Source organism: Cynoglossus semilaevis, chromosome 17 (genome assembly GCF_000523025.1).
Source record: "Cynoglossus semilaevis isolate Cse_v1.0 chromosome 17, Cse_v1.0, whole genome shotgun sequence".
Classification (NCBI taxonomy): Eukaryota; Metazoa; Chordata; class Actinopteri; order Pleuronectiformes; family Cynoglossidae; genus Cynoglossus; species Cynoglossus semilaevis.
Genome location: NC_024323.1, coordinates 5,271,326 through 5,285,971, shown reverse-complemented (window position 1 = coordinate 5,285,971; position 14,646 = coordinate 5,271,326). Strand labels below are relative to the sequence as shown.

Genomic DNA, 14,646 nt, shown 5'->3' with positions numbered 1-14,646 from the left:
TCACGCGGTAGGGGACAGCGTGTTTATCCTGTAAATAAAACATCCTCCTTCTTTACTCGCCTGTCTGTTCGAGGGGTTAAAGCCAACAGACATGTGGCTGCTTGTTGCTGTGCTGCAGGTGCAGATCAACCTGAGCTCTCGTCTGCACAAAGAAACGATTGTTTTCTCTCCGGCAGGGACAGACGAGCTTTTTGAGTAAATTGGGAACTATTGATACAGACGTGACAAATCTTTATGGAAATATATGTTTCTGTACCTGCTGTGCGGCGAGGCACGTGCCTTCGTGTGTTTGTTAGTTTCTGTTCGTAGTTATCGACCTGTCTGTTGTCACTTTAAGTGTGAAGCGGAAATCCCTGTCAGATCTCAGGTTATGTCATGCCTGCAAAATATTTCAGCAACAACATTACATAACGCCCTCAGATTTACAGTATTGTGTGCTGCCTAACTGGTTTCTGGTCAATGGATTCTCTGTTGCTAACTGGCCCTGACGGTTTCAGAGCAGTTTTTCCTCTTGTTGTGAAATATGATATTGAAGTTGCCATGGAAACTATTTGCATCTCCCAAGTGTGACTTTTATTTCCCCTCGCCTTTCATGCTTTGATATTGTACGTTGTGCGGCAGAGAAACTGCAGATGACAGGGCGAGATCCGTCGGTGATTCATGCGTCTTGTACGGTTCTGGCTTCTTGAAAGCCCCCTGTCACATTTCCTGTTTAATATATATGTGTCTGTGTGTGTGTGTGTGTGTGTGTGTGTGTGTGAGGGGGGTATACTGATGGCTGCTCATTTAATTTAATTGATCCAGCTAGTTGAAGCCACAGCAGAATGCCAGGGTTTCTAAGCCCAGAGGGCTGTGATCAGGGATGAGTGTCTGTAAGCTGCTTAGCAGGGCTGCTGGGAAATGACAGAATGCCTTGGCCCACTCCTCTGCTGCTCTGAGGAACAGGATCAGTGGGCAGGCGACTCCATGTATGGAGTTGTAAAGACAGTGATTGGGCTGTATTTAACTTGTAAAAGGCAGAGGTGTGGTGGTGTGGGGAAATTCTTTCTCCCTCTCTTTCGTCTCTGTCTCTGTCTGTATCTTTTTCACCAAATAGTGTAACACACAAACACACATGCAGACACAAAATAAAACACCCAGTCAGAGTTAGTAATATGCCTTATGCTCTCCAGTCAAGTGAATGCTAACACACTTTTATTATGTAATAATTTACATAATAAAAGTGAGTGTATACATTTATAGTTTATTTTTTGTTTTGAATGTATTTTTAAGTGAACTGGTCTGAACGTCTTTTTAAAACATCAACAATTTTGCTATTTCCATTTGTTTCCACTTTTAATGGACCAGTAATTGACGCTCTATATTTGTGAATACATTTTTTTTATCATGAATATAGAATTTTGGTAGACCTTTAAAACACAAAATAAAACAGTGAAACATAAACCCTTCTGTTTATACTGATGATTATGCCCTTTCTGTTCTTGTTAGATTTCTTTTGAAATGGTAAAGATTCTGCAGCAACTTCCTTTTGTACAGACACAGAGGTGTAAGGAGTTTTCGGGTGAACCTACTGTAGGAAAGTTGAACATCTTACAATTCTTCATTCTTGAAACATCTGCTATTCAGATGCTCTGGTGTGGATTTGTGTTCTCAGCAAGACTGTTCTCCTTGCTTACCAACAGCAAAATGATAAACTACCTTTTGGTCAAGCGTCTGCTAAAGTGTTGGAAAAGTGGCATACATTTGGATCTCCTAGACTCTAGAGCTGCAAAATATTACACTTATTAGACAGGAAGGTCCGTTATTATTTATTTACCCAGGATTAATGTTTAGCTCGCTAGCTTACAGCGAAAAAACAAAGTGTCTTCTTGACTGACCGGGGGTGTCTAAGGTTAAGATGCTGTTGTTAGAGTGGACCACACAGAAGGCACAGCAGACAGCCTGAGGCTTCTAATTAAATGGATTTTCAGTTACCCTCGTTGTCAAACACACATTTAACCTAACAGTACGGCGGTCAAGCCTAATACGTGGTATTTTTCTCTTTTCCTTTTCCCTCTCGACAGCTACAACCTGTCTTTATGCCTCCACTCCTTCATCACAGCCACGTCACTGTCGCCTGTCAGCAGTTTTGCATTGTTTGTGCTGTGTGTCGGGTGGGCGGGAGAGGGGAGGGGGGACTCCAAAGGTCTTGTAAAAATCTCTTAAGTCTTGCTTCTAAAACAACTTCCCAGAAACACTCCAGCGTGAGTCACTGTGCTCTTTTTAGGTCAGATTTACAAATAAAGCACCAGAGGAAGAGTAAAAGCCGGGGCTGCATTTCACCTGGCAGCTATTGTTCATCCGTTATGTCACTCAAAGAACCATAAGAAAACCTGTATGTCCGTGGTTGTAATGTGTATTCAGTGTTTTGCATATGTTATATGTCCACCATCGGTCACTTGGGCTTTACACAGAAATATTTGGAGATGAATTTAAGGGGCTCGAGATCATGTGGAGGATGTGTGTCTCATTCTTCTGTATTTGTTTTTCACACTGTCTTTCCACCAGGTGTATGTCTCTTTCGCTCAATGTAGCTCTTTTGTGTTCCTTTTCTTGACAATGCAATTCATATTCAGAAGAGGCAGCCTGTAGGTATATGAAAATGAAATGCTCTCATTAGCTGCATGACCCCCTCCCCCCCCCCCCCCCCCCCTCTCCCCGGGGGTGCGGGGGTCCTGGTCGCAGACAATGAGAAGACAATGTGATCTGAAATCATTAATGATCTGCTTAAAGGACCGGGATTGTTTTTTTTTTTTTTTTTTCAGTTTGTCATGTGTTTTCCTCACTATACATTTCCTCACACTGTGTGTGTTTTGTCAAACTGTGCCAAACCACAAACTTTTTGTCTTGATCTTCATTGTCCCAATTCCAAGTCAATTGTTTTGTGTGTTTCTTTGTCTTGTGTTACTGCATGAGAATTGCACGCTGGGATCTCTTCATTTCTCTCTCTCTCACTCACACACACACTCTCTCTCTCTCTCTCTTTCTCTTCCTCCACCAGTTTTTCTCCTGCTGTATAAATGCTTTTGCCATCAATTGTTGTTGATCTGTTCTCTCTCCTTGTCCCTTTCTCTCTCTCTCTCTCTCTCCGTGCAGGGGATGTGCTGTTCCAGATGGCTGAGGTACACAGACAGATCCAAGTGCAGCTAGAGGAGATGGTTGGTATTCTAAACTCCACTTTTTTTATGTTTCAAGGGTTGGATTGACACTTAAAGGTCATATTGCAGAAACACAGTAAATGTCAGATTTGGAATACCTCGAGTTCTTAATTGGAAAGGTTAACTTGTGTGAAGGCCAAAATGAAAGAAAACCCAAAACATTATATTTTAGTTAATTTAACAGGATGAGAACAAGAGAGGTATATTCCTGTCAAATAAAGATTGAAGAAGCTTATTATAGAGATCAGTCAAATACACTGGAAAAGAAGCATAAATGTACTAACCACAAAACATAGTATTGTGTAGTGGACATTGGTGTGAACTAATATGCTCCAGTTCCTCATACTCTTTACCAGTATTATAAAGTATGCATAAACTAACAAATGTACTGCATAACAATTAGGATTATCATATTTTCGACTTCAGCAACTGTAGTTGCTGCAGAGTATAAGTCGCACCAGCCAAAGGATGAAACTCACAGGAGAAGCAGATACTGGTACAAACCTAGAGTGCCCTCTACTGGCTGGCAGTGTAAAATAACCAAACAAGTCAAATTATATTTTTTTCATATGTCGCACCTGAGTATCAGTCGTAAACCCAGCCAAAGGATGGAAAAAAAATGCGACTAATAGTCCAGAAAATATGGTAAATAATTGTGCAGCTCAGTGGGTTAGTGACAAACTGGTGGCTTATATTGTTATTGTTAACAATTTGACCTCATTCAAACCTTAAGTCGACATTTATATTCATTACATTGCCATGTTGTTGACATAAATATCTTTAGTAGGTCACGGAGCTATTGTTGTTGTTCTTTTTCTCCCCAGTTGAAATCCTTCCACAATGAACTGCTCTCTGAGCTGGAGAAGAAGGTGGAGCTGGATGCTCGCTATCTGACTGTAAGTATCTGATTGGCTAACCCCCCCATTGTAGTGATTTATGTTGTGTTTGATCAAATCTGTTGAGGCCTGACTGATTAATGAGATGAAGGTGGAACTGCGTTCGCATCTGGATCAAAGTGGAACACTCGACATACTTACAGGATGTAAAATTGAAATAAAAATGGAAGAAGAAGAAAAAAAACATCTGCTTTGAAAAAACAGTTCAAATCTCACTCACTCACCAATGCAGTGATTATAATAAACTCCTGCTGGAGAATATGTATGTGCATGTGTGTAGTCACTGAGGAGCGAGTCTACATGTGATATCTTTAGAATGTGTGGGTTGAAGCCTGAGTGTGGAGCAGCTCTGCTGTGTGTTTTGGGGGATGGGGTGGTACAGTATCACTATACATTATTTTTGGTCTTTGTTTTATGAGTGCGTTAAGATTTACAGCGGTCTTTCACTCTCACTCACATTTAGACACAAAGCTTAAGTCAGTGGTAAAGTTTAATGCCATTATGTTGACATTCTATCATACACTTACATGTTCTGATGTAATAAACGTTGATTCATCTCTAATCCTCTGAAATGTCCATGACTTCAGCAATTTCTTGCTTTCCTGAGCTGGAGCTCAAAGACTTCAACGCCTATTACTTTTAATGAAGTGCCTATAGATCTGCAGCAGTGATACTACCATAAAAAAAAGTTAACTATAACCAGTCTAAACCATACTGGATGTTGCAAACAGCGTATCGGTGCTGTTCTCTGTGTCTCCGTCTCATTGATTATATGTAAGAAATGGACATTGCAGCACAGCTATGTCCATACATGATACTTTTAACAAGTATTGCATTGTGTAGTTAAAGCCAAAGCATTATTTGGATAGCTTACATTTTTCTGTACTCGATTATCATGCAGTGGTGAAGATGAAGAGTTGTACTTCCAGGTGCTGCTGTTGCACACCCGCAGACGTTTGTTAAACAGACGGTGCATTCCAGCGCAGTGAGGCAGAGGCTTTGGATATAAAGGCCTTTGGAACTGCACAATAGCCAAGTGTGTCTTATGTAATCATTACTATGATCTATGAGTGAGGGACTCTCCTGCAGGGAGTCCAAGTTTCCGAAGGTCATGGAGTAAATATGAACACGTATTGATCCCCCCTCCTCTTTTATTAGCGGCTCCTTGATTTGGAAGACACACTGCAGTCTGTGCAAATGTTTTTGTGTGAAAAAAAAAAACAACAATAGAAAGATCGATATTTCAGTGAAGCACTTTATTTCCCAACCCAGTGGCTCATTGTTATTAAGAGGCCTCCAGACTGACTTGCACAACTAATGCCATCCATCTCCTTTATGAAAGCCAAATGATAGTCTCCCAGTGCCAGCAGCAATAAGTCAGCTTCTGCTTCTTTTCAGCCAAACGACGCCAAGACGTCCCTCCTTACCTAGAGAACACGCTCGGTGGATTACAATATGTAAATGTGGGTGTTGAACCCTCATGCATGATCTGCTCTCTGCCAGTTTTGCGGCGCACACACACAAACCGCATGAGTCCTTGTCACACCAGTCCCAGTTACTATAGCAACAGAGCTGGTATGGCCTGGAAACAAAGTTGTATTTCCTCAATAAATAAATCGCCAAATAAATAAATCAAATGAATTAAAGGCATTTACTTTGGTCACTTACTTTGCTGCATTGTAATTACAGAGTACTTTCTTTTTGTTTTGGTCCATGTTGCTGTCGCTTCTTCCGACGGCATAATCTGATATTTTAAGAGACACCAGTAATTGTGTTTATGCGAAATCTTAGCACACACACAAAAACAAGCTTTTAAATAATTATGAGAATTAGCGTGTTGTTCAGTAGACGCATTACTCCCAGATACCAAAGAGACAGAGCTTATATTAAAGTCACCTTTCATCTACAGTGCCAGGCTAAAGAAATGTTCAGACAATATTTAATGGACGTCTCCAGGGTCCTTCTGCAGACTGGTTTATATTACTAGAATGAGTGATGTTTAAATGATGGGCTACAAAGCGTCATGTTCTGTACCCCAGACCTACATCACATCCTCCTTGACAATGACTTTCTATCATCCTAATTGTGTTTGTCTTTGCCTCTTTCCCCACCTAGGCTGCCCTTAAGAAATACCAGATGGAGCACAAGAGCAAAGGGGAGAGTCTGGAGAAGTGCCAGGGTGAACTGAAGAAACTGCGCCGGAAGAGTCAGGGCAGCAAGAACCCCTCCAAGTATGGAGAGAAGGAGATGCAGGTACGTCTCTGCGGAGGTTTCTCTACCCTGTCGTTGAATGTTAATGTCCAGAGACATACGTCTGTGTATCCTCCTGAAAGATAGTGTATGTGTTCAGGTTTTATAAATCATGAATGAATACATGACGGTGGTGTAGGCAGTAAATACAAACCTGTCATAAAGTACCACTACGACATACAAAGTTCAGCTGTTGATGCAGGATTTTTTAAAACGGCAAAATACTTTGAAATATCATGGGACGCTGCAGCGACATCATCATTAAGTGAAGAAAATTTGGTATAATGGTATTTGGATTTGCAGTAGTCACTTTTTGCTTTTCTTTCACGTCAAAGTAACTTGTATTTTTTTTTTTTTAAATACAAGTTACAATAAAAATCCTGGTCAATCAAACCTGATATTAAATAATATTTTTGGGTAACAAAAATATCTAGCTTCTAACTTTTCTTTTACTCAATTCTTCAAACTTTCTCTCAATCTGCAGCATCATTAAATATCCTGAATTTAAAATATATATTATATATATATATAATGGTATTTCTGACTCTTAATCCGTGTTCCAAACCTCTCATTACAAACACTTTAAGAATATAAAGTAGCCTCACAGTGTGAGTTATTGACTTGTGTAGAGATTTTCAGTTTAGAATATATTTCACATATTTTAATATTTTAATATATTGACTTAAGGTTATACGAATTTGATGAAAACCATTGGCTTCATTATACAGACTGAGTTGAAGGAAGTTCAGAACAATTTTGCACTTGAATTTCATTTAAGTGGGTGATGGTTGGATTGGACGTTCGCCAGTGTTTCTGCAAAATAATTACTTTCTTCTTCATAAAGTGAAGAGAATACACAAAACAGCAAGGATGGGGGCGGCGGCAGTGGCGGCGCGGTGCCCTGAGTGGGAAGGAAGAAAGTGGAGGATTGATAATGCTCCTTGTGTCCTCGCCAACATTTAAACTCACTCAGAGCAGGCACATGGACACACGCCGCAGAAAGACAATAAACCGGCTACGTTAGCTAACAGGAGACATTCACTCCACTGTCTATTGTGCTCTGGTACAAAGCTTTAATCAGGGTAATATCAGAGTACAAGCACAGAATCACAGACTAAATCAGTCAAGGAGAGAAAAAAAAAGAAAACTCTGTCACTCAGTAACCATTGCTTAAATGTGTCTTTTGTATTTAAACCATCCATCAAGCTGGATTTCTGCATTACGGTGTCTTTTACTGAATTGTTGTTTGATTACATGCCAGGTAACAGTGGGATAAATATCTAGTCAATATTGATCTCCTATTCATTACCAGAGGATATACTAAAAATATAACATTAGTCCTAGAAGAACAATGCAGCAAAATAAAATATATTTTTTAATTTAAGTTTATTATTTAACAAAAATAGACAAAGACAAAACTAAGCTAATCTGAAATTTATAAAATTAGCTAATATACAGTGTATAACAATGCTTAATGTCCGCTAAGCAAAATGCAGGTTTCAGAAAGTAAGACAATTATCTTTTAGCTAAGGTTTGTGCCAGGTACGGCCCACAAGCCTCTGGTTGCACAGCCTATACTGCTTATCTGTATTGTTTAAAAAGTTTTAGCTTAACTTCTTGTGTGTTTTTTTATTATTTATTTACTAAACAATGTCCAGTTTGCAGTTCAGGTTGACTGAATATTGATGAGCTGAAGAGGAATTCAGTGATTCACATTTTTGTTTTCCCACTTGACTACTCCCTTCCTGACAGCAGAGGGACTCGTACTCGTACTCTGAAGCCGACAAAGACGCGGTGTACCGTCAAACTGAGGAGAATTACAAAACAGAATAGAGCAGAGCAGTGTGACTTCCCGGTGCTTGGAAGTCTGAGTGCCTGGAGGGATGAAAGCAAAAATCTTCAGCCAACAGGTTGGGACTTGCACAGTGATCTCTGTGCCGTTGTTGCCTGGGAGTTGTTTCCCAGCCTTGGCACAGTCGTATCAGTTACTGGACCGCTGTCCTTCACACCATTCATAAACCTGTAGAAACAAAATCCACTAGGTTTTAAAACTTAGCATTTTGTTGCTCACTTTCTTTGAAGACAACACCGCCCCCTGTTATAGTTTGAACACACACACACACACAGACAGACATATTTCTCTGTGCTGCCAGTGTTGGTTTGGTCTGACTGCTGTGTCATATCCAGTTTGTTCCACTGTCAGATATGCCATGGGGAGTTGCTGATACCGTTCGTGTGTGTGTGTGGCAGCCTAGTGTTCCAACGAGGAGGGGCAGCGAGCTGAGCTCCATCAGCAGTGGCAGGTTATTACAAGCTCCTGTCTGTCTTAGACTTCCATATGTGCGCTGGGTAATTTGGCGTCTGTGAACATTTCGGTGTGAGACGCAGCGTGATGTGATCCTCCTTGAAGTCCTGTCCCTCACATCGACGGGACTCTGCGCAGAAATTTGAAGAACATTTTTGCGTGTCATCCTTGTGTGTGTCCGTGTGTGTGTGGGAGAGTTTTCTCTGTGGGTTCTTCAGAATCCTCCCACACTCCAGAAACATGCACATCGGCTTGGCTTTGAATTGTGTATGCCAGTGTGAGTGGTTGTTGGTGATCGTACTGCTGGTCCTTCCAGGCGGTCGCCCTCTTACTCAGCTGCGATCGTAGCATGCATGTAACAGTCCAGAATCTCTGACCTTGTACCTGTATATAGTTTACTGCAGGGTTTTAATGGGTCTTTGGTTTAATTTCTGGGTACATGAGAGAGAGTACACAATGCTAAGATGAGGTCAACATACCCTGTCTCTCCCCCACGCTTCCTCCCCCTCCTTTTCTTTCTCCTATCTCCTCTTTTTCCTCCACACCTGTGCTATTCTTGCAGATGAGAAGTAAGTTTTCCATTTCGTTATCTCCTCTCTCTTTTTATTAAATACTAAAGTGTGACAGATACTGGCCACATTTCATTGATCATCATCTCCTCTATTTCATCCCTGCTCGCTCTCTCTCTCTCTCTCTCTCTTTCTCTTTCGTCTTATGCCTCCCATTCCTTTCCCATGCCCCATCTTTTTTCCAGTGCTCCTCTTGCTTCAGATACCCTCACCCTGCTATCTCATCAATGGGAAAGCCCCTTGCCAAAATGCTAATCAGCTCATTACGTAGTTCGCTGGAGTGGACCAAGGTTCTGCACAAAGAGGTCTCATCGAGATAAAGTAATTTGTGCCGTGAAGGCTGTTAATAAGATAGCAGACAAAAAAGACACTGCTGGAGTTCAGAATTTAATATTACAGTCATTAGAATTTTGAGAAGCTCACAATATCTCAAGTTATATAATGAAACTTCAGACCTAGAGATGAATGTATGTACTAGGACAGTGAAATGAAACGTATTCACCGACTGCTACACACGAGAGGTCCGTACGTGTGTCTCCTGGGTTCTTTCTCTCGTGTTGTAAATCATTTTCACTGTAAAGCTGCTGATGGTGATGAAATCCAAGAGCGGAGCTAAGCAGCTTCTTGTCGCCTCTGAAAATACAGGTTCTTGTTCTTGGAAAATCAGTTTCTTTGCTTCGTTGCTTCGTTGCTTTATTGACGTCTTCCACAAACACTTGGAGCATATTTGTAATTACCAGAAACATAAAACGTGCAGTGGACTCCATGCAGTGGAACGCGTTTTGTCACATTGATTACATTTGTCTGGACAACGATATTCTGATGGTAAGTTTGTGTTTACCTCGGTTGTTCAAAGAAAATGCAAAGTGCAGCATCTCATCTTGTAAAAGCAGTAGCTACATTTTCCAGAGAATGATTTTAAATAAAAACTTGAAGAATGAGAATAAATCATGCAAACACATCGAACCAAAGGCCGTAATCTGATATGACTCTCAGTTTATGCAAATCACGTTACTTCCTGATTAGCTCCAGATTTCAGGGGAAATAAATAAACATGTATTAAGATGAGAAGATGGTCACGTTTAGAAGACAGTTATGATGAGCAGCCGTCTTGGCTGAGAACCTTGTCTCATTAGAGATCGTACAGTTAAGATTTAAGGGATAAATCAAAAATATTTTAAATGTATCTGTGTAATAATAAAAGCGAGATTTGCCTCTAAATCATGGCTAAAAAAACATAAATAATTTGTTAACTATTGCAGTATTTAAGATTAAATAATAAAAGATGCAAGATGATAAAACACACAGCTTTTATCTACACTTACACTGAAATCTGGGTTGTAAACTTTGGGTTTTTGCAGTTCAGTTGAGCTCGTACGTGGGTGTAAAGATCTGAGGGGACGTTCCTGTTTCTACTTCAGGGGCATGACTTACATCTTAGGATTTGGGTGAAAGCACAAAGCCAACACATCCAAACCCGTCCCTGAAGGTCCTCGGTGGGTTTGCAGACAGAGCTGAAAAGTGTGTTTATTTTTGTGGAATTTATCTGAAGAGTTGGACAACTGGTTTTTAAAAAAGTTTTTAGTTTGAACAAACACAATGTATTACATGTAAACGCATATCATCAACAGACCGAGCAATTTTAACATGCTCAAAAAAAAACACGGCATTTGTAATTTTGGTGACTGATGGTGCAGAGTTTTCATAGCTCCCTGTCTATTTACGCACTTCAGTTTTTGCTTGTTAACGTTTACAGTATGTTATAAATAGTGAGACCTCTTCGTAAGTTTCTCGCATAAAGAGCATAATAATGTTCTGCTCTCATCGTAGCCCAGTGATTGGCCATATTTATATTCAAAGTCTGAGAGGACACACAGCCTCAGAGGCAGCGGTGTTGTTGAAGCTCATAAGCAGATGCACTGAGATCCAGCAGATTTCATTTATATTCATAACCTCAGCAAAACAAGTCGTCCCAGCTGCACTGTTACCTGAGATTGCTCCCATATAATAGTGACTGGAGTCTGCGATTGGTTCCTCCCACTGCACTCACTGTCTTGGGTTACTTTGGTGACCTTTTGAATGGTTTCTGAATCGGGCCGTGTGGATCAGACAAGAGGTGAGGCCACAGTGGTGGTTGTTGTTAGCTCGGCAGACTGTGACTCAGAGGCTGCGAGAATTTGAACATAAAAAAACAAAGGGGTCACTCCACCGTGGAGAGAAAAAGAGAGGGAAAAAAAGGTGAGGAATGGGGGGCGTGAAGTTGGTAGAAATCGTTCCTCTTTTTGTTTTTGTTTTTTTTTTCTCTCCACAGTTTTGTTCAAAGCTTAAACAAAACCGTTCCTCTTTTTCACAGTTTACACAAGAAAGAATAAAAGAGAGGAGGTGAAGTTTCAGTGTCACTCCTCAGGAAGCATGACTTTGTTATTTCTTCTTCACCACCCACAATGTCAGGACAATGTTCAGGCTTTTCACTGGGCTTTTAAAGAGCCCTAAACAGCTTAAAAGCAGTTCAAAAGCTGCGTCTAACTTTCATGGTCTCGTTGAGTGACCTGTCAGTTCAGATCTGTGTATCTTTGTAATGGTGTAGTTGGAATTCCTCCAGCACTAGAGCTGACGGACATTCCTCTAAATGTTTTTGTTCCATAGTCTTTAGTCCAGTCTGGTCAGAATGGAAGGGTTTCTTGACTTCACCTGTTGACTTCATCTGTTTTATTCAGCTAAAAGAGAAGTCGACCATATCCGTGTGTTCGCGTGTTCAAAGATCCGAGTGAGAAAACTTCCCACTGACAATTCCAATTTTTAAAGAACTCGTGCTAAGGCGAGCTGACAGCTTTCTCTCCGTCAGTGTTGCCCACTCATTGACAAACATTAATTCCCTCTCTTATTTGTTACCGTCCACCATGTTAACGTGATTACAGTGGCTCTTTGTGAGCGCTTCCGCCTCCACACGACGGGATGTTCGGTCATAATTGCCTTGTTGCAATTGCTCTCTGCAGGGAGATTCTGGATGGAGACGGTCGCTCTCTCACTTCTTAGCTGTCATCACGGAGGTGCACTTAACCTCCAACTGCCCCAGTGGAGCGACGCAGTGATTGACAGGACAAAATTGTGCTGCAATAAGAAGGCCAGAGGTTTAGATGCAAGAAAATCTGTTTCCCATTTGTAGCTGCGTCCTCACCAGTCGGTCTGTCTTCCGTCTTCGGCCCAAACCTTCGTTTGTCATCATCTCTAACGTATGTGTCATCACCCTGTGTTTCAGTTTGTGGAAACCATCAGCAGTAAGCAGACCGAGCTGGACTCCTTCATCGCAGAGGGATACAAGACGGCCTTGTCCGAGGAACGCCGCAGATACTGCTTCCTGGTGGACCGTCAGTGTGCTGTGGCAAAAAACAGCAGCGCCTACCATGGCAAGGTGAGTCCATCTGTCACTGAGCAGTCCATCATTAAACTGAATTAGAACCATTAAAAATCAGGTTAAAGGAGTGAGTGTTGATGGGAAAAATACTATGGGGGTGTAGCCCCTGACACAGCTAAAGGCAGTGTCACACTTCTGTACAGGTTTGGTTCAAAAATATCTAAATATAACCATTAAGTAACCAACAAAAAAAAAACCTTAATTTGTATTTGAATTCATATTGTTTATCTAAATTGTTTAAGATAGTTGTAATTAATTAAATACAGGACAAATGCCCAAAAAACTTTTTATATTTATCTTAGTTCTGAAAGTACAGTGAAAATCCGAAAACAATAGCAGCAAAACTGCTAATAGTTAGCTCAAAAATAGCATAAATCATCATTTAGAAGTTTGCCACACCTGTGAAAACAATGACAAAAGAATACAAACGAGGTGTGATTAAAACTGACCAGGTGGGGTTCCATCTTCCAGCTGAAACATAACTTTTCACAGGGAAGAAAACACTTTTTTTCCCCTGAGCAAACCAATCTCCTGATACTTTTCTCTGTGGGAAACCGCAGCTGATCTGCCACATTAGAACTGTGCTTGTGTGCGTTGGTGATTGACAGCACTGGCAACAAGAGCAAACAACCCAGCAGCTGTCATAAGGATTTGATTTAAATGCTGTAAAACTATTTGGTCCACAGAAACTTTTTGGCAGCATATTCATAAAATCATGGAGACGGGAGAAAAAGTAAAACATTTTCTGTCATTGGCGATATGTAAACTTCAGGGCTGACGCAGACTGTGTTACTGAGAAACGAAGCCACGGGTAAATGAGGTTTGACTAAGAAACAAAGATCGTTTTTGTTAAATTTATGTCCACATAATTATTATTAGTATGGATTTGAACCCTGAACTTGAAAATGATGTGTCTGTAGTTCAGACAATTTCATTGTGACCTCTTATTTGCTCCTGTGCAACATTCTGAGGCTATATTCATTTTTTGGGAAACTTTCAAGACATTCTTTGAAACACATGAAGCTAGAAATGCTGTTGTCTATTAGCACGCTATCAAACTATGCTAACTTTAACTGTAGCTTCCCTTTGATGTAGATTTTACTTTACTTTTTTTATATATTTTGTAAATAGCTGTTTGTTTTGCTAATTGTTGTATTTTAGCTGTGTTTCCTAAAGTTAACTAAAAAACAAAAAAGCTAAGGTGATAACACTGGGTCAAAATATAAAGGGTTATGCTCTTACATCCAGTGCATCTGTGTACTTCCCAGTTGTAGTTATATCTCAGGAGAAGCAGTTGGTCCTCAGGTGCTTCTGTTTTATTGAATCTTGTCTTCAAAGTTTTTAGCAGCACTGGTTGGAGCACCTTCTCCACGGTCGTGTTGACTTTATGCAGAACTCACCTGCTCCTGACCGACGGCTCGGCAAACACAGCACATCAGGAGATGTATAATTCAAAATCACATTAGCTGTGACTGCTCATAGGGGCCCTGTCATTTTAAAAATGCATTAAGACTGCAGACAATGCCTGTCTGACAGGTGTGTCTGAAGCTGTAATCCATCATTGTACCTTTGTGAGGAAAAAACGACCTGATCGTTCGGTTATTTGGTTTAGTGAAGTAATCAGTGCAAACCAAACGGCCGCAACTGTTTGCTATTTTAACATCGTAAGTTCAAACTCCCAATTCCAAACCGCACTGGATTGCGATGTAGCTCAATTTGGCCAAGTACTTTCCATGTAGGTTGTGTTCGTCCACATGTATGGGTGTAGTGGTTTTGTGTGTATGACAAATGTGCGCCTGTTCTTCACCCACCAATATCAAAAGTCTTGGTTAATGGACTACATCAGTCTCAGGGGATTTACTGGTGGGTGTCAACTGCTAGCCTGAAGATGTGACAGTAGCTGTCTTTTTCTTTTCTTTTTTTTTTCCCAACATGCAGTCTAGTCATTAATCAGAACACGGGGGAGTGGGTGGGAACAGTTCACCGTTAACAAACTGCAGAATCCTCTCCCCTG

At 40.7% G+C, this 14,646-nt stretch overlaps 1 protein-coding gene across 3 annotated transcripts in view; it reads left to right on the top strand.

Moving 5' to 3' along the window:
• baiap2a (BAR/IMD domain containing adaptor protein 2a) overlaps positions 1–14,646 on the top strand; it is a 53,764-nt gene that overhangs the window by 29,065 nt on the left and 10,053 nt on the right. For all 3 annotated transcript variants that reach the window (XM_008329522.3, XM_008329521.3, XM_017040591.2), the window contains exons 4-7: positions 3,136–3,197; positions 4,022–4,093; positions 6,209–6,346; positions 12,477–12,629. In XM_008329522.3, coding sequence (XP_008327744.1) covers positions 3,136–3,197; positions 4,022–4,093; positions 6,209–6,346; positions 12,477–12,629 — 425 coding nt within the window. The remainder of the gene's footprint in view (positions 1–3,135; positions 3,198–4,021; positions 4,094–6,208; positions 6,347–12,476; positions 12,630–14,646) is intronic.